Below are 21109 nucleotides of genomic sequence, written 5' to 3'. Positions count from 1 at the left end.
TGCTTCATCCTCTCTAAATGCTCAAACCATCTCAACAACCCCTCCTCAGTTCTCTGTGAAAAAATACCTTTGGTGATCACACACTACCTTCTAATTTCTACATGCCGAATTCTTTACATAATACATGTATTCACAACATACATTGCTCTCAATTGTAGGTAGTAGGTTGGTAGACAGCAGCCGCCCAGGGAGGTACTACCGTCCTGCCAAGCGGGTGTAAAACAGAAACCTGTAACTGTTTTACATGATGGTAGGATTGCTGGTGTCTTTTTTCTGTCTCTTAAACATGCAAGATTTCAGGTACCTCTTGCTACTTCTACTTACACTTGAGTCACAGTACGCATACATGTACAAGCATATATATACATACCCCTCTGGGTTTTCTTCTATTTTATTTCTAGTTCTTGTTCTTGTTTATTTCCTCTTATCTCCATGGGGAAGTGGAACAGAATTCTTCCTCCGTAGACCATGCGTGCCGTAAGATGCCGGGAGCAAGGGGCTAGTAACCCTTTCTCCTGTATATATTACTAAATGTGAAAGGAGAAACTTTCGTTTTTCCTTTTGGGCCACCCTACCTCGGTGAGATACGGCTAGTACGTTGAAAGGAAATTGCTCTCAATTATGAAACTTTGTCTCTAGGCTCTACCTTACTGCAATGTTTAAAGCTGTGCCTCAGATCCATGTAAACATGTTAATTCAACTCCACTTTGGTACATTCCTTTGTTGCCTCTAAAGATAAACTTATTTCTTTTCACAGATGCTTCAACACGCAGTGCACCACCAATCTTTTTCCTGTCATCAATTCTATTATTCACCTCATCATTCAAAGACCCCATCTGCCGACATGTCCACTCTCAAATATCTACATATGTACATTCACCTCTTCCATACTCTCTCCCTCCAATCTGATATCCAATCTTTAAATGTCTAGACTTTTGATTATCACTCCTCTGTGTTTTTATCTCAACGGTTGTCTCCCATTAAGACTGGGCAATCCAAAGAAAACACACTTGCCACCATTCACCCAGTCATTGACATCACAATTCAGATTACTCTCTTAATTGCAAAATCCATCCCTCCTTCAGAGTGCAGGAATTGCCCTTCCATCTTCAAGTGTCTAAATACATCTATATTTCCTCCAAATTCTTCTATTCTTATGTTCAATAATTTATTTGTATACAGTATATTTTTTGTTTAATTTTTCATTTGCCTAAAAACAATTGTGGTAGGTTTATCAATTTAAGAATTATAATAATTTTTTTTTAACACACTGGTCATCTCCCACCACAGCAGGGTAACCCAAAAAAGAAACACCTATGATCATATTGGAATTAGATTAGACCAAGTAAAGTAAGGTGTAAAGAGAAGTGCAGCATAATAGACTTTACCTCTGGCATCCACACTTTTACCACATAATCATGAATCTGGTGGAAATCTGGCCTCTTTTTCTCTAGCTCTATGCTCAGGAAATCAATTACAGCCAAAATCTGCAATGTAAAATCATGGAGAGGAGAATTAAAAATTATGTATTATAATGCTGTACTTTCATTCAATAATTCAGAAACAGTTATATTTAATTATAGTCAAGAGGAAGTGCTAAACCCATGTGAGTCATACAGAACCTGTGAAATGAGAGGTAATCAGGTTTGATCCAAATATGGGAAGGGCAGGTCCATTCCCTTGGATTAACCCTTAAACTGTCCAAACGTAGATCTATGTTCGCACGCGTAGCCCTCCGAACGTAGATCTACATTTTTTTTACATAAGAAACAATGTAAAATCGAACGTAGATCTATGTTCGGAGTGCTACGCGTGCAAACGTAGATTTATGTTTGGACAGTTTAAGGGTTAAGTGTCCTTCAGTGACATTAAATACAGTAAACCCTTGATTTAATAAACACTGACTCAGCAGACTTTGGAAATGAAGGACAAAATTTGCCAAGTCAATTGATTTGGAAACAATGAAGTCTGTTTGTTATGATCACTGCAAAACAATCTGCTACAGAATTGTTACTTATTATTATGATTACTGAAGATTACTGCAAAATCCCATCCATGTCTCCTACAACTGTCATTATCGGCCACCCACTTCCATGTTAGTTCATTGAGGGTGAATAGCTGAATTTCTTATAAATCTACATTAATTACCATTATATGTATACAAGTAATATTTATCATGACTTTTTACACCAAAAATTTAGCTCACTGTAAATTTTTTTTCACTTGTTCCTTTTCTTTCCCTTTCATATTCATAAGTTAATATATCTTCAAAAGTACATTGATCAATCTGCAATTTCAGGTTCACCAGTGTACAGGTAAGGTGTACAATACTTCTCCATGAATACATACCTGTTCATCATTTTTATCTAACTGAAATGGCCCAATCCCTGACCAAAGAAGTGTTCTTCTTGTTAATTCATCTTGATACAAATCATTCCTCTCACAGGTCTTCTCTCCGTTGAATATTTGCCACAAGTGATTCACGCATGATGGGGATTGTATAAATTTTAACAATTTTTCATTGTCTCTTCTTCTTGCTTTCATGGCACTCTTCAACTTTTTCCTATCTCTTGAAGATAAAGAAATCTGAAGAATTTTTAAACAATTAAACTTGTATTTAAAAACAAAAAAGACAGCTTTCCAATTTCAGCCTAAGCATTTATCATACTGTGGGGGGCAGGCAAAATAAAAAAACAAAAAGCATAAATTTCTTTGTTTGATTAAAGTTACTTGTTTCAATTATAAGCTCTGTGTTTTGCATATAAATAATTTTTTAGTTTCAAATAATTGTTAAGACGTAATCAACAAGATGCCACCCAAACAGATAAAACAAATAAACAAGACCAAAAACTATTGTGTCTGCTGGGAATACCTTATAATCACACTACACATGGCAACATTTCTCTATCAACACTTACCTCATCATCTGATCTATAAATAAGAACATCGCTGCCTGGACTTTCCATTTCATAATATGAGCTTGAGTTTTGTGACCATTCATCAAAATCGTCACATTTCCTTTTCATGCCTGATGAAGCTAAATATGGATCTTCTTTAGGTGTCAGACTCACAATGATAAGGGCATCTTGATCTGTGGGAAAAAAAAATTATGATGGCCGTGTTATTCTACATTAACACAGCAAATCATCGATAATTCGAAGACTGGTTATTCAGCAATTCACACTATTGGGCGGTCATGTTTGATCTGGCACCTAAACGGATAATGCTAAAAAGTAATGTGCAAAAAAAAATTGTATGTACATGTATATGGTGTCGTTGAAAATACAGTGGTACCTTGACTTTCGAATTTAATTTATTCCGTGACCGAGCTCGTAACTCAATTTGCCCGTATATCAAATCAATTTTCCTCATTGAGATTAACTGAAATGCCATTAATCCGTTCCAGCAGAATTCCTGGCTCTCGGGAGGCAGGAGAAAATACTTCAACACTAATATCAACTCTACGGCTTATTTATCCATCACAATTGATCTAATATGACATAATAAACAATATAAATAACATAAAAACATGATATATACTCTAGAATGGATAAAATATGTCATTATGTGAAGAGTGATGGCAGTCACTCCCAAGGTAAAAAAAAATTATCACTGTCCATATCTTCCCATTCTTGCCCTTCTGAGCTCTTAATATAAGAGAAAACAGAGTGTTTGTGTGGCTAACTGCACTAGATCACTAGTTTCATAAGTATAACACTGAAACACAAGTGATTTTCTTCTGCTTTTCTATGATTTCATACTTTAATTCAATGGACATCATCCCCTTCTTCTCAGCACTATCCTTTGCACTTACTTTCTTAGGACCCATGGTTAGAAAAAAGAAATTTGGCAAAATACTGCACAAAAAGCACAAAATGCTGGGATGCTGGGCAGATATTGTGGTGTTCGCTGCGCCAACTAATGGCGGCACATCTGAAGCTCCCTTGTAACTCAGATTTTGGCTTGTAACTCAAAGCAAAAAATCGACCAAGCGACGGCTCGTAACTCGGAAAACTTGTAAGTTGGGGCACTTGTAAGTCAAAGTACCACTGTACTGTACATATCTCTCTTCCTTTTTTCTCCTGAGGACCATCTGCTGTATCAACCTTTGTAACCAAAATCAGAAAAACAAAAGGAAATTTTGTTACAAGAATGCATGTGTGAAAAAGGGCAAAGAGACAATTAAGATAAGATGGAAGGAGATTGCAATTGTATGACACAAGAGTGGAAAGGCATATAAAAAAATTAATGGATTCTACCTACATTTATGATGCCTTGTTTCCCTAGGAATGTTTATCAAAATGGGTAGTAAACACACAAAGCCTGTTATAAACCTATTTACAACCATTTTACCTACATAAAGTAAAAGTCACAGTACTGTGACAGGAACAATTTGCAGCTAATCCAGAGATAAACCCTAACTTGGATCTAAAGTCTCAGTTTTGAGACAGCTGTTGTTCACTTTTATAGGTACATTATCAAATGCTGTTATCTTCTAAACACCCTTACCTGTGACTTGACCTGACCTTTTTTTTTTTTTTTATAAAATCACTTGACCTCAGTTGTCTCCTACCTATTCATTTGACCTTGTCTCCTTCCTCTTCATCTGACCTTGATGTTCACCTAGCCTTGGATGTCTCCTACCTCTTCACCTATCGTTTTATGTCTTCTACCTCTTCGTTATCCTTGATTGTCTTCTACTTCATCATCTTATCTTGGTTGTCTGTCACCATCACACATTCAACCACTGTCTTGCCAGAAATACATTAACATGATAGTTTAGATGAACCTTTGGATGACGACATTGCCTACCCTCCTTCAGAGTGCTTGCACTCTGAAGGAGGAGCGGTGATGTCTAGGACCTAGGACCTGGTTAGCTAGACTTGACTAACTTCTAAAATTACAAATAGGTTATTTCACAAATTTCTTACTCACTTGTCATTGTAATCATATTCACTACGTGAAAAAGCAAACAGTTTATGTACCTTCAGGTGGCAAACTGAAAAAATCTTGAACTGAAATGTTGTTTCCATGCTTCTGTAATTGGCAGTATGATTCTGTAAGGTGGAGAGCTGCACTAAGACCATTTGTACTACGGTCCTGAAAGAAAATGCTTGTTATAAATATTTAAAAACAATGTCATTATATACAGTTGTCTTATTTATATATATTATACACACACGTATATACACGTATGTACATATATTTATATTTTTAAGAATGTGACGAAGTATTGGTATCAGCAGTTATGTGGGTCAGGAACTGAGATTCATTCCCTGCAACCACATATAGGTGAGTGCATGCATGAGACAGACATACACAAACACAAAATGAACTATGAATTGACCCCTGCAACCACAATTAGGAGAGTACACACACACACACATTTTTTTTCTCTCTCACACTCACTCATTAACCAAATGCAAAGTATGTGGGCCAACCCTATGGTCACTATCTTGAATACTAGGTGTTTCATTGTCCATTTATTGAGGAATTTAGAGATAAACAGTATTAACCTGTGTGATATGTCAAGATATCTTATTAATGAAAATAAGGTACTAAATATATTAAGCAAGTTTCCTCAATATGCTTTCAACAGATAAGTGAACTGTAGACAAAAATCCAGATGTACTCCTGTAAACCCTTTTGGGGCCTGGTTTCAAGGCCTTTGGTGTATCCATATGCTCTTGTGCTATCCTCCACATAATGGATATTGTGTGCACAGTAAACTAGCTGCTTCAGCAGCTTAGTCCAATCTAAATCTATCTGTCTGTCTGTCTATCTCCCTCTCTTTCACTCTTGGCAGATACTTCATGAATCTCCAAGTAAACAATGGATGCCATTTAAACTAGTAAACAATGTATGATTAAATATTTAAACTCTGCATGAATTTCACAGTAAACAATGGATACCTTTTAAACTGTGCACAAATCTCATAGTAAACAATGGATGCCATTTACTCACCACATACGAAGGAATTTCACCATAATTAAAACCCTTGATTTTGCTGAAGTCCACTTTTGGATCGGCCTCTTGCTTACTTCCAATTAAATAGACGGAAGCTTTCTTGCTGTGTGTGTAAACCTGTTCCACATAGGAGGGCCACCATGCACCCCTCTGCATGGACCACACAAGGTCTCCAGCCTTGAACTGAAAGGTCTGCTTCCCTGGAAGAAGAGTGAAGTTACTACAAACATCAACACTTTCTCCTAATAAACCATGGTGTACATAGGGTACATAATCTATTGTACAATACTGAACAAGTACCTGATTAAAAACAGACTGAACAAAGTAGATTGGAAGAAGGCTGAAGGTAGAAGTAGGCAATGTATACTAAAGGTAGAAGTAGAGTGAAAGTAGACTGCAGGTGGAAGTAGACAATGTATACTAAAGGTAGAAGTGAAAGAAGACTGAGGGCAGGAGTTGACAATGTATACTAAAGGTAGAAACAGATTGAGGGCAGAAGCCGACAATGTATACTAAAGGTAGAAATAGACTGTAAGTAGAAGCAGATAATATATATTAAAAGCAGAACTAGATGCAAGTAGACTGTAGGCAGTAGAATGAAGGTGAACTGAAAATAACTGATTAAAAACAGACTGAAGGCATAAGTGGATCGAATGTAGACTGAAGGCAGAAACAGATTTAATGTAGGTAAAAGGGCACAGGTGCGACTAATGTGACATTTTATTATGGCAATGTTTCGCTCTCCAAGAGCCTTGTCAAGTTGGTAATTCTACCAACATTAATGATACAGATTTAATGTAAACTAAAGGTGGAAGTAGAGTGAATGTAGACCTAAGGCAGCAGATAAAACAGACTGGAGATGGACTGAAGGTAGAGGCATGCTGAAGGTAGACTACAATTATGGGTAGACTGAAATTTGCAAATATAATGACAGAAAGCAGATGTAAAGTATATTCTCTAGCTGTAGAACTCAGTCTTGCTGTTCAGCGAATCACTGACGTGGACAAGTTAATACAGTGGAACCTCAAATTTTGGCCGTAATCCGTCCCAGAAGCTCGGCCGAAACTCAAATTGTTCGAAAGTCAAAGCAACATTTCCCATAGGAAATAATGTAAATCCAATTAACCCGTTCCAGACACTCAAAAAAAAAAAAAAAAAAAAAAGAATACCTATAGTTTTACAAACACAAAACAATTATAAATACATATACACTTACCATCCGACTTACGACAGAGTTCGGTTCTGATTATTATTATAATCAAAAAGAAGCGCTAAGCCACAAGGGCTATACAGCGCTGCAGGGTAGGGAAGGAAGCGAGTGTATTGGATGGCAGAAGGGAGGAGGGATGATCAGTAGGTTACAGAAAACAGCGGGGCAGGGGATAGTACGGGGGTAGAGGGTAGCAAGAGATTGAAGTAGAAAGGGCTGAAGGTATCAGAATTTGTGAAGTAAGTCAGTTGTTGTCAAAAAGTCAATGAGAGAGTCCGGATGAAAGGTGGGTCCATCAGCGAGAAGGGAAGGTAAAGAGAGAGCAGCGGAGCGAAGACGGCGACGGAGGTAAATTCTGCGTGCTCGTTGATAAAGTGGGCAGTCCAACAGAATGTGGCTGACTGATAATGGAACTTGGCAATTCTCACAGAGAGGAGCAGGGCGCCTCTCCATGAGATATCCATGAGTAAGACGAGTATGGCCAATGCGAAGACGGGAGAGAGTAGTCTCCCAACCTCGACACTGGTGATAAGAAGATGGCCAGTAACCTATACTTGGTTTAATAGACTGAAGTTTGTTGCCGAGCATAGTAGACCAAAGGTGTTGCCAACGGGTGTGAAGGTGGGAAGATATTGCAGCAAAATAGTCCGTAAATGGAATACCTCTACATGAAACTGGTAGGTCATGTACTGCTGACCGCGCAGCAGTGTCTGCCTGTTCATTGCCCTGTACGTCAACATGACCAGGGACCCAACAAAAAACAATATCTTTATGCTTGGTAAAGATGCGGCGTAGCCAAAGTTGGATACGGAGGACTATGGGATGAGGTGTATCAAATTTCTGTATAGCCTGTAAAGCACTAAGGGAGTCTGAGACAACCACAAATGATGACACAGGCATAGATGCAATATGGATAAGTGCTGCAAGGATGGCATACAATTCAGCAGTAAAAATACTAGCCGAAGATAGTAAATGCCCTCGTACGACGCTGTCCGGAAACACTGCTGCAAATCGTACGCCGTCAGAAGACTTAGAGCCATCTGTGTACACAGCAATGGCATGAGAATGAGAGTGAAAGTGGTCAAGAAAAAGAGAGCGGGAAGCGACCGTAGACAGTTGGGCTTTCAAGCAAGGGAGAGAGAAAGAACAGACTCGAACAGCTGGAACTTCCCAGGGGGGTAGGGAAAAGTGAGATGCTACATGAACATAGAAAGGTGGTAATTGAAGAGAAGACAAGAGCGAATGAAGGCGAAGAGAGAAGGGACGGAGTAAACAGGGGCGGCAAACAAATAAAGAATGTCTACTAATATCAGTGACCATTCTATAAATGGAAGGATTGCGGAGATCATGAGAGCGTACATAGTAGCGAAGGCAATGGGCATCACGGCGATCAGATAAGGATGGAAAGTTCGCTTCTGCATAGAGGCTCTCGACAGGGGAAGAGCGAAAAGCACCAAGGCATAAACGTAATCCTTGGTGATGAATGGGGTTAAGGCTAAAGAGAGTAGCAGGAGATGCCGCTGAATAGATCTGGTCACCATAATCAAGTTTCGATAAAATAAGGGTGGAATGTAGGCGAAGGAGGGTTCGACGATCAGCTCCCCATGAAAGATGAGCAAGGGTTTTAAGAAGGTTCAGCCGGCTGTGGCAAATTCCCTTCAGAGAGGTAATGTGAGGTTTCCAGGATAACCTACGATCAAAGAGGAGGCCCAGAAACTTGACTGTATCACGTTCAGGGATACGGGAGCCATAGAGGTACAAAGGATGATCGGAGATGACAGAGCGTCTAGTGAAAGTAATTTGGTGGGTTTTAGTGCTGGAAAATTTAAACCCACGTGTGGTGGCCCAATTGGAAACACGGTCGACTGCATGCTGGAGAGAAACTGTAATGAGGTGACAGTCAGCGCCTGCACAGGCAATAGCGAAGTCATCAACATAGAGTGATGACCAAATATTTGATGGAAGACTAGAGGCCAAATCATTAATAGCAAGGAGAAAAAGTGTTGTGCTCAGAACACATCCCTGGGGGACACCTTCAGCTTGGATAAAGTCCGGGGAGAGCACATTATTAACCCGAACACGGAAATGCCTGTCAGTTAAAAAGTTCTTAAGGAAGGATGCCAGATTGCCTCGAAGGCCTAGGAAGTGTGCTTGGGCCAAAATATTATACCTCCAAGTTGTGTCATATGCCTTCTCAAGGTCAAAAAATATGGCAATAACTGAGTGGTTATTCGCAAAGGCATTACGAACATACGTATCCAAGCATAGTAAGGGGTCTATGGTAGAACGTCCCTTACGAAAGCCATATTGACGCGTGAAGAGACTGTTGTGTGTCTCTAAATACCACACTAAACGTCTATTTATTAGGCGTTCCATCACTTTGCAAACTGCACTGGTAAGAGCAATGGGACGATAGTGGGAGGTTTCATGTCCCGTAGTGCCTGATTTGCGGAAAGGGAGAACAATGGCGGATTTCCACAGCTGTGGAAGAACTCCTTGTGACCAAATAAGATTGTAAAGGCGTAATAGGACTGCAAGGGCTGACTGATGTAAATGTTGTAGCATACGAATATGAATGTCGTTGGGCCCAGCTGCCGATGATCGGCAAGCTGAGAGTGTTGCCTCCAGTTCTTGAAGTGTAAAAAGCACATTATACTGTTCTTCTCTGAGAGAAGAAAAGTCCAAGGGTGCTAACTCTCTGGCAGACTTTGAGGAAAGAAATGAGGGGCATAGATGGAGTCCCTGAGAAATACAGACCAGATGATTGATATAGTAGACCAGTGAGTTTGCTATTTCAACACCGGCAACCCGCAGAACAGGAGCCGGGTCAGGAGAATATTTACCACTCAGTTTTCGTACTTTTTTCCAGACTGCACTCATAGAGGAAGCAGAGGTGATGGTGGAGACATAATCTCGCCAGCAAGTGCGTTTAGCGTGTGATCGCACGCTTCTGCTTAAAATCAAGAAGTCTCTCTGTGGTTCTATTGTACCGGTACCTGCCCCATGCAGCGCGTTTCAAACGTACTGCACGAGCACAAGCAGGAGACCACCAAGGCACGCATTTCTGAGAATGCCTGCCTGAAGTTTGGGGTATAGAATGAGAAGCTGCGGTTAAAACGGTGGACGAGAAGAGGTGTAAAAGCTCATCGATGGAGGACGAAGAAGGAACCCCTCTAAAAACAGTTAGGTGTGAGTAAAGGTTCCAATTTGCCTGATCAAATTGCCAGCGTGGGATGCGAAGAGGTGGTGAATATGAAGGGAAAGTAAGAATGATTGGGAAATGATCGCTGTCGTGTAAGTCCGGGAGAACAGACCAAGTGAAGTCTAATGCGGCGGAGGAAGAGCAGACTGAGAGATCGATGCAAGAGAGAGTGTGAGTCCGAGGATCAAAATGGGTGTGAGTACCTGTATTTAAAACATGGAGGGGGTGAGTGGCAAGAAAAGCCTCTAACTAAATGCCACGGGAATCACAGTGAGACCCCCCCAGAGGAAATGGTGGGCATTAAAATCACCAAGTAACAGAATCGGTGGTGGTAATGACGAAACAAGAAAGGCAATATCCGGAATAGATAATGCTCGAGAAGGAGAGAGATATAAAGAACAGAGCGTATACCACCTATGCAAGTAGATACGGGCTGCTGTGTAATGCAGCGAAGTACGAACAAATAGCTGATGGTACGGAATATCAGTGCTTAGAAGAAGGACACTTTCATTAAAGGTCCCATCAGGAAAAGGATTTGGAGAATACAATAAATTATAGCCTGAGATGGGAGAGATAACAGCAGAGTGTAATTTTGGTTCCTGTAAGCAAACACCAACAGGGGAAAACTGGGAGAGTAACATCTGAAGCTCACCCCGATTACCCGAGAGGCCGCGTATATTCCACTGTAAATAGGCCATGATTGGCAATGATAAAGATACCTGAAATCCGCAGGTAAGGGTTCCTACGGACTAGAGGGGTTAGAAAAGTCCACATGCGGAGGCAGTGGAAAACGTTCAAGCAGTGAAGGAACGGTGCGCTGTGAAGAAAGGAGTTGCGCAGATGGAGCAGAGGAGAGAGAAGGAGAGGAGGGTGGATCAGTGTCCATTGATGGTTTGGTCTCTGCAATATATTCATATATTGCTTCAAGTGTTTCGGAATTCAGAGACGTCATATGGGAGACAATACTGGAAATGGTAGGGGGAGGATGAGTAAAGACTGGAACTGTATTGGACTCTACCAAGGTAGGGGGGGTGAAAGGGTGGAGGGAACTGGAGAAGCGTGGAAGGGGACAGAAGAGGGAGGTGGCAGAAGAGGAAGAAACTTGGGAGGGAACAGGGGAGGAAGGTACAGTACGAGGAGGGTGGTGAACCTCTACACTTGTAACAGAGCCAATGAGAGGGGGAGAACCAGGTACAGAGACAGGGAAGGTAAAATGAGGAGGTGGAAGATGGGTAGGAGGTGTCATACGAGATCTCGTCGCTACTGAGGCTTGTGAGAGAGAACGTGAAGAAGTGAGATCAGACTGAGGTGTTGAAGTAGGGACGTCTGAGCAGAGGACAGCAAAAGAATTAGATACAGGAGTGACTATGGGAGAGGTAACCACAGAGGTGGGTGCAGAAGATAGGATACCAGAAGTGGGGGGACGTTTTGAAACACGGGAATAAGAAACGCGAGGTAGTCTCCCTTGAAGGCGGAGATGAGAAACTGCCATGGCATAAGGGAGACCTTCTGCCTCTTTGAGGTAATGGATTTCCCGCTCGTTTAAGTAGACTTGACAACGGCGAGAGTATGAAGGGTGAGCCTCATGACAATAAAGGCAAGAGGGAGGTCGATTGCAAGACGTATTAGAATGGTCATCGGCACCACAGACTGGGCATTCGGTGATAGATCTGCAATATTTCGCTGGATGGCCAAATCGCCAGCAATTTCTACACTGTTGAGGTGTAGGGATCACCTTTCGAACTTGTAACCTATGTCCTGCTACATAAACTGAGGATGGGAGTTCACGGCTGTCAAAAGTTAAACGAGCCACATTGCTAGGGTATCGTCTCCGCCCACGGGCAGGACAAACATAAGTGTCTACCTTGAGGATTGGGAGATCTTGGAGTTCCAGCTGTTCAAGAATGTCAGTGCCACATGTCTGGAAATTTTGTTGAACTATGGTATGGGGCAGAATGACGGTACCACTACAAGAATTGAGGGAATGATGTTTTTCAATAGTGACAGGAACAGTATCGATATGGGAAAGACGAGAAAGCTCATGAGCCTGGGTAGCATTCTGTACGGTGATGATGTGCGTACCGCTCTTAAGAGCATGAAAAGAAATATCTTTACCAACATGGCATAGGAGTGCCTTGCCAATACTGTGGTCAGAAAGATAGGCAGTAGAGGAAGTCGGTCGTAAAGTGAAGAATTTAGTCCATTGTGCAGTCTGAAACTGAGTGTGGAAAGGTAGTGAAGGACGTGTCGATCTTTTCTGAGAAGAACGAGAAGGTGGAGAAGTATCATCAGCAGGTAATTGTCGTTGGCGTTTAGGCGTGGGACCAGAGTTGGTCCGACGTGGAATGGGTCGGCGATTCGAAAATTGCCGCATCGTAGAGGGAGAGGCCGGAAGCATAGTCAGAGGAGAGCGAAGGTCTGATAAATCGAAGGAGTCAGTCGAGGCCTCAGGTGAGGCGGGTGAGGAAACAGCACCGGCAAGAGGTACAGAGGCATGAGGAGTGTCCGAAGAGTGGTCTAAAGACGAGGCGGGGTCAGAACGGGGTGCAGTATCAAGAAGGAGCCGGGGGGTAGCAGGTTCATGGACTAGGGCTGCCATGGTTAGGTTACTTCTTTCTTTTTGTTTTTAAGAAAAAAAAAGAAAGAAGAAAAGAAAATAAAAATAAAAAAAAGAATAAAAAAAGGGGGGACCGGGGAGGGATAGTTCCTAGGAGGAATGAAAGGGCCAGAAATCTCCCTCCGCGCCCAAGAGGACCTCAGCACCGCAAGTAGCACAGATGCAGCATGGAACCCGTGCCATACCCTACCCATCATGCCAGTAAACCGGCAATCCGGGATAGCAACCTCACATCTGCCGAGCTACCTCGGTGGACAAAAGAGAGGGTGGCCAGAAATCTGCCACAAAGCATACCTCCTTCGGCCACCACCCCCGGAATCCGAAAGGTGGCTTCCAGAGATACACCCGTCACCCGAGACACACCCAAAGCCACCCTCCGGGATACCGGAGAGGGATCGGGACATCCCCAGGCAATCCAGATTCCACGGCAAACTACGCCACCGCCAAGAACCTCAACGGAATGGGATGGACCCCGGTACCCTTTCCCCTACCTAGGAACTAGCGTGCCTGTGGGGAAAAAAAAAAACAACAATGGCCAAAGGCCAAAAAGGAAGGGCAAAAGGGAGGGGTGGAGAGGAGGAGGAGGAAAGGAAAAAGGGGAGGATGGGCTAGGGAACGGGGGATTGGGGGGTAATTAGGTTCGGTCTGAGGAAGGAGACCGACAGGTCTAATTCCTCAGACCAAGAGCCTCTTCACCACGCCAAGGAGCCCCCCTTGAAGAGGTTCGGTTCTGAGAAACCGGTCGTAAGTCGAAAGGGTCGCAAGTCGAATTTTACTACTGAATATCAACAAAAAATTTTTTATTTTTATTTTTATTATCATCACACTGACCGATTCCCACCAAGGCAGGGTGGCCCGAAAAAGAAAAACTTTCACCATCATTCACTCCATCACTGTCTTGCCAGAAGGGTGCTTTACACAACAGTTTTTAAACTGCAACATTAACACCCCTCCTTCAGAGTGCAGGCACTGTACTTCCCATCTCCAGGACTCAAGTCCGGCCTGCCGGTTTCCCTGAACCCCTTCATAAATGTTACTTTGCTCACACCCCAACAGCACGTCACGTATTAAAAAACCATTTATCTCCATTCACTCCTATCAAACATGCTCACGCATGCCTGCTGGAAGTCCAAGCCCCTCGCACACAAAACCTCCTTTACCCCCTCCCTCCAACCTTTCCTAGGCCGACCCCTACCCCGCCTTCCTTCCACTACAGACTGATACACTCTTGAAGTCATTCTGTTTTGCTCCATTCTCTCTACATGTCCGAACCACCTCAACAACCCTTCCTCAGCCCTCTGGACAACAGTTTTGGTAATCCCGCACCTCCTCCTAACTTCCAAACTACGAATTCTCTGCATTATATTCACACCACACATTGCCCTCAGACATGACATCTCCACTGCCTCCAGCCTTCTCCTCGCTGCAACATTCATCACCCATGCTTCACACCCATATAAGAGCATTGGTAAAACTATACTCTCATACATTCCCCTCTTTGCCTCCAAGGACAAAGTTCTTTGTCTCCATAGACTCCTAAGTGCACCACTCACCCTTTTCCCTCATCAATTCTATGATTCACCTCATCTTTCATAGACCCATCCGCTGACACGTCCACTCCCAAATATCTGAATACATTCACCTCCTCCATACTCTCTCCCTCCAATCTGATATCCAATCTTTCATCACGTAATCTTTTTGTTATCCTCATAACCTTACTCTTTCCTGTATTCACTTTTAATTTTCTTCTCTTGCACACCCTACCAAATTCATCCACCAATCTCTGCAACTTCTCTTCAGAATCTCCCAAGAGCACAGTGTCATTAGCAAAGAGCAACTGTGACAACTCCCACTTTATGTGTGATTATTTTTTAACTCCACGCCTCTTGCCAAGACCCTCGCATTTACTTCTCTTACAACCCCATCTATAAATATATTAAACAACCATGGTGACATCACACATCCTTGTCTAAGGCCTACTTTTACTGGGAAATAATTTCCCTCTTTCCTACATACTCTAACTTGAGCCTCACTATCCTCATAAAAACTCTTCACTGCTTTCAGTAACCTACCTCCTACACCATACACCTGCAACATCTGCCACATTGCCCCCCTATCCACCCTGTCATACACTTTTTCCAAATCCATAAATGCCACAAAGACCTCTTTAGCCTTATCTAAATACTGTTCACTTATATGTTTCACTGTAAACACCTGGTCCACACCCCCCCTACCTTTCCTAAAACCTCCTTGTTCATCTGCTATCCTATTCTGTCTTGCTCTTAATTCTTTCAATAATAACTCTACCATACACTTTACCAGGTATACTCAACAGACTTATCCCCCTATAATTTTTGCACTCTCTTTTGTCCCCTTTGCCTTTATACAAAGGAACTATGCATGCTCTCTGCCAATCCCTAGGTACCTTACCCTCTTCCATACATTTATTAAATAATTGCACCAACCACTCCAAAACTATATCCCCACCTACTTTTAACATTTCTATCTTTATCCCATCAATCCCGGCTGCCTTACCCCCTTTCATTTTACCTACTGCCTCACGAACTTCCCCCACACTCACAACTGGCTCTTCCTCACTCCTACAAGATGTTATTGCTCCTTGCCCTATACACGAAATCACAGCTTCCCTATCTTCATCAACATTTAACAAGTCCTCAAAATATTCCATCCATCTTCCCAATGCCTCTAACTCTCCATTTAATAACTCTCCTCTCCTATTTTTAACTGACAAATCCATTTGTTCTCTAGGCTTCCTTAACTTGTTAATCTCACTCCAAAACTTTTTCTTATTTTCAACAAAATTTGTTGATAACATCTCACCCACTCTCTCATTTGCTCTCTTTTTACATTGCTTCACCACTCTCTTAACCTCTCTCTTTTTCTTCATATACTCTTCCCTCCTTGCATCACTTCTACTTTGTAAAAACTTCTCATATGCTAACTTTCTCTCCCTTACTACACTCTTTACATCATCATTCCACCAATCGCTCCTCTTCCCTCCCGCACCCACTTTCCAGTAACCACAAACTTCTGCTGAACACACTAACACTACATTTTTAAACCTACCCCATACCTCTTCGACCCCAATGCCTATGCTCTCATTAGCCCATCTATCCTCCAATAGCTGTTTATATCTTACCCTAACTGCCTCCTCTTTTAGTTTATAAACCTTCACCTCTCTCTTCCCTGATGCTTCTATTCTCCTTGTATCCCATCTACCTTTTACTCTCAGTGTAGCTACAACTAGAAAGTGATCTGATATACATGTATCTGTGGCCCCTCTATAAACATGTACATCCTGAAGTCTACTCAACAGTCTTTTATCTATCAATACATAATCCAATAAACTACTGTCATTTCGCCCTACATCATATCTTGTATACTTATTTATCCTCTTTTTCTTAAAATACATATTACCTATAACTAAATCCCTTTCTATACAAAGTTCAATCAAAGGGCTCCTATTATCATTTACACCTGGCAACCCAAACTTACCTACCACACCCTCTCTAAAAGTTTCTCCTACTTTAGCATTCAGGTCCCCTACCACAATTACTCTCTCACTTGGTTCAAAGGCTCCTATACGTTCACTTAACATCTCCCAAAATCTCTCTCTCTCCTCTGCATTCCTCTCTTCTCCAGATGCATACACGCTTATTATGACCCACTTTTCGCATCCAACCTTTACTTTAATCCACATAATTCTTGAATTTACACATTCATATTCTCTGTTTTCCTTCCATAACTGATCCTTCAACATTACTGCTACCCCTTCTCTCAGATACTCCAGATTTAATCCCATTTATTTCCCCCCACCGAAACTTTATTTTATTGTTTTATTTGGTATTTCATGTTTTGCTTTACTTTTTATGCTGTTAGTACTGTATTTTATACTGTAAGGTTTAGGATAAACACTGTGTACAACACAAATAGTTATTTATTTCCCAGAAATTTGGCATAAAAAACACGGTCGTAAGTCGAGTGGTCGTAAGTCGAGCAGGTCATAAGTCGGATGGTAGGTGTAGTACTTAAATGACTGATGAAGTAGATAAATAAACATTTAAAATCATGTTTACATACCTTTATTGAATACTTTTGTTGGTGTATGGAAGATAGGGAGGAGAGTAGGACTTATTATTGTTAGGAAGGGTAATCCTCTTCCATTAAGACTTTAGGTACCAAGTCCTTATCCAGGGTTACTTCCCTTCTTTGATTTTTAATGGCACTAGGACCAGCTTGAGTCACTGGACCCCTGTTGCACAAAAAAACTGTCCAGAGGTGTCTGCTTCTGGCGTCTCTTTAGCATTGGTCTGAAATGGGACACGGTTTTGTCACTGAACACGTTGCAGAGATGGCCTATTTCAGCTTGCTCAGGGTGATATTTCTCAGCAAAAGCTTGCACCCTACTCCACATTGCACAAATCTCCTTAATCTCTGAAAAGGCACCTCCTTCCCTCCCTCTTCCTGCTCCTCTGAAGCAAGCTCCTCAGCTGTGGTCTGTTATTGTTCCAGATGGTCTTGCAGGTTAATTATGTAGCAGTCGCCCATGGTTAATTATGTAGCAGTTGCACTCAACAAGCACAAAAAACAATGGATTATTGTGAAATGTTTGGATGAACGCGCAGGGTAATGTTCACTCGAAGAGAAACAAAGCCAGACTGACTCACAACGCATGCGTGGGATGCTTTGTGTGGGCACAGGCAGGTGTGGGCAGCCAGACAGGTCTAGTATGATGGCCAAAACTCAAGGTACTGTTCGAAATTCAAGACAAAATTTATAAAAAAAAAAAAAAAAAAAAAAAGACCAAACTCAAAATGGCTGAAACTTGGGGCGAATGAAACTCAAGGTTCCTCTGTATTATTATTAAACATATTTATGGGAAAGCACCTAAGGAATAGAAGGCAATCAGCTTCAATCCAAGAAAGGGATGGACAAATTAAATTCCCTAGATCAAGAGCTCCAACAAGTCTTTACTGGTAGTGATAACCTATATTTACAACAGTATCTGGAAATGCAATGTGTGCACCTTGTTTTAAATAGCCTAAGAGAGATTACTTTATTATTGCATTATAATTATTATTTTTAAATTTATGGGGAAGTTTCAAACCCACAAGAGTTATCCTGTGCCTGGAAAGCAATTAGATTTGGCATGAAGGGGAAAAACAACTCTAATTCCTAGGATAAAGAGCCCTTCACCAGCATCAGTGCACCTCTATTGAACTGACCATTACTCTATTAACATGTGCTTATCAACTTGACCATAAAAATTCCAAACATCAATTAAGAAGAAACTTCTAAAAAATGTAAACAAGAGATTGAATTTTCCCCAGAAGATTTAAATTAAAAAATCAGAATTTCTGGAGTATTTTTTTTTTATTGGAAAAATCTTAAACTATGAACATTATTAAAAAGAAGATAATATTTTCAAAAACTTTGAGATATGAAACAAGGTTTTCTCTGACTTATTAGCAAAAAAATTATACCTTATACGTACAGTGAAACCTCGGTTTTTGTTTGCCCTGGTTTTTGACGACTTTTTTCGTCAAAATTTTGTCCCATTTTTGTTCATCACCTCGGTTTTCGTTGCTCCGCCGTACTGAACATGTCCACCTGCCTGCGCCCACACAAAGCATCTTACACGTTCTGAATCAGTCTGGCTTTGTTTCTCATTGAGTGAGCATTACCCTGTGCATTCATCCGAAACATTTCATAATAATCCATTGTTTTTTGTGCCTGTTTATTGAGTGCAACTGCTAAGCCACCATGGGATCACATAAAGTTCCAAGTGCCAGCCCTTTGATAAAGAAGAGGAGAAACACAATAGAATTCAAGAAAAAACTCATAGCAGAATATGGGATTGGATGTGAGTGGCCAGGATATGGAAGAGTTGGTGGACGACCACAGGGAAGAGCTAACCCTGAAGAGCTACAACACCTTCAACTGGAACAGCAACAGATCGCAGCTGAGGAATTTGCTTCAGTGATTAAGGACATGTGTGCAAAGTGGAGTGAGTTGCAAATTTTCGTGGATTAATATCACCCTAACAAAGCTGCTGCAAGCCGTGTCTGCAACATGTTCAATGACAATGCCTTGTCACATTTTAGGCAAATCTTAAAGAGATGCCAGAAACAGACCTCTCTGGGCAGATTTTTTGTGCAACAGGGGTCCAGCAAAAGAAAAAGAAGGGAAGTAACCCTTGATACCTGAAGTCCTTATGGAGGGGGATTCCCCTTCCAACCAATAACCTCTCCTCCCTCTCCTCTTCCCTCCTCACATCTTCCATATGCCAACAAGAGTCTTCAATAAATGTGGAAGTGATAGTAAATGTTCATTTATACATTCATGAGTCCTTTATATTTATTTCTCATTGTTTTCTGTATGTAAAATTATAGTTATTCACTATAAGATGTATTTTATGTTAATACTTTTGGGTGTCTGGAATGGATTAATTGGATTTACATTATTTCTTATGGGAAATATTGTGGCAGTTTTCGTCGAATTCGGTTTTTGTCAGACTTTCTGGAATGAATTAATGAGGTAAACTGAGGTTCCACTGTAGTACAGAATTTGATTTTCTGAAGATGTGTCCAATATTTATAATTATCAATACTCAAATAAGGCATCTTACTATATTCCATAAACCCAATATTTAATGAGAACTTTAAATAGTGGAATTAATTCACAAAATGCAAACAAATGGTGGTACTGTACAAAATTTTCTTTGCAAACAGCAGTAAGTCAGTGGAATGGAAATTTTTTAGCTAAAGTATGCATACATACCATTGTAAAAATAGCTGAGGTTTACTACTTAAAAAAAAAAATGTGATTTGGCTTACTTTTCCCATAAAATGCAACTGTAGCAGCAGTGTCAATAAAAAGTGAAAATTTACATATTTTAGGGAGGTGCCTTGGTGGTGGTGAGGAATGGGGGGGAGGGGAGGCTCTTGATCCAAGGAACTGAACCTATCCTTCCCCATTTTTGGTGCTGGGATTAATACTTACAATAGTATGTTTAGTAATCTGAATAAAAATGCATCTACAGAAACTGTCAAGCATCACCTCAATGATGTATTTGTGTGTGCTACAGCACTCTGGCATCTTCAACTTTAATACTACAAAATAAATTTATTTGTAATTTAATGTAGAAAGCTTTCTTATAAAGCCATTTATAGAGTGTAATGTTTTTTGTAAATGCAACTGAAAAAGTAAATCCAAAATTGAATAGCAAGTATTATGAAGGTCTCCCACATTCCATTCCATTATAGATGCAATTTTTTAAATGCATTTAAAGAGAATTGCATTATATAAAGGAGTTATAAATGTGACCTAACTTCATTATACTGATCTTCAGTGGTCCTGAAATATCTGAATGTTAAAAGGAATTCTGTGATATTTCACTTACTCCTTAAAATACATTTCTACTAGTATATAAATTACATCAATAGCCACAATATGGTAATAATTAATATTTCAATAAAGAAATAAAGATGAAAGAGAGAGAGAGAAAGAGAGAAAGAGAGAAAGAGAGAAAGAGAGAAAGAGAGAAAGAGAGAAAGAGAGAAAGAGAGAAAGAGAGAAAGAGAGAAAGAGAGAGAGAGAGAGAGAAAGAGAGAAAGAGAGAGAGAGAGAAAGAGAGAGAGAGAGAAAGAGAGAGAGAAAGAGAGAGAGAGAGAGAGAGAAAGAGAAAAAGAGAAAGAGAGAGCAGAGAGAGGAGAGAGAGAGAGAGAGAGATAGAGAGAGAGAGAGAGAGAGAGAGAGAGAGAGAGAGAGAGAGAGAGAGAGAATAAAAACAAGGTTGTAAAGTAAAAAGAAAAAAGTAAGGTAATCAAAGAACTATTAGAAAATGCCATAAATTAGGAAAAAAAAATTAGAGATTGAGAAAGAGTGAAAAGGTAAAAAGGCAAGATATAAAAAATAAGAAAAAGAAGTTAAAAATATAAAGAAAAACAAGAAAAATGAAATAGGAAAAACAAGAGAAAAGAAAGTAGGAGAGAGAAAAAGAAAAAAGGAAACAGAGAAAAAGAAAAAAGGAAAAAGAGAAGAGAAAATTAAAACAGAAAAAGAATTAAGAGAAAAAAAAAGAAAAAGAAAA

The 21109-nt window shown here is 40.6% G+C and overlaps 1 protein-coding gene across 4 annotated transcripts in view; it reads right to left on the bottom strand.

Moving 5' to 3' along the window:
• LOC128704087 (uncharacterized) overlaps positions 1-21109 on the bottom strand; it is a 111824-nt gene that overhangs the window by 1451 nt on the left and 89264 nt on the right. For all 4 annotated transcript variants that reach the window (XM_070099098.1, XM_070099100.1, XM_070099099.1 and 1 more), the window contains 5 exons: positions 5965-6167; positions 4986-5100; positions 2919-3091; positions 2350-2586; positions 1389-1487 (listed from right to left, as the gene is read on the bottom strand). In XM_070099098.1, the coding sequence (XP_069955199.1) occupies positions 1389-1487; positions 2350-2586; positions 2919-3091; positions 4986-5100; positions 5965-6167 (827 nt within the window). The remainder of the gene's footprint in view (positions 1-1388; positions 1488-2349; positions 2587-2918; positions 3092-4985; positions 5101-5964; positions 6168-21109) is intronic.

This window comes from Cherax quadricarinatus, chromosome 66 (assembly GCF_038502225.1).
Source record: "Cherax quadricarinatus isolate ZL_2023a chromosome 66, ASM3850222v1, whole genome shotgun sequence".
Lineage (NCBI taxonomy): Eukaryota > Metazoa > Arthropoda > Malacostraca > Decapoda > Parastacidae > Cherax > Cherax quadricarinatus.
This window is presented reverse-complemented; position numbering and strand designations above follow the sequence as displayed.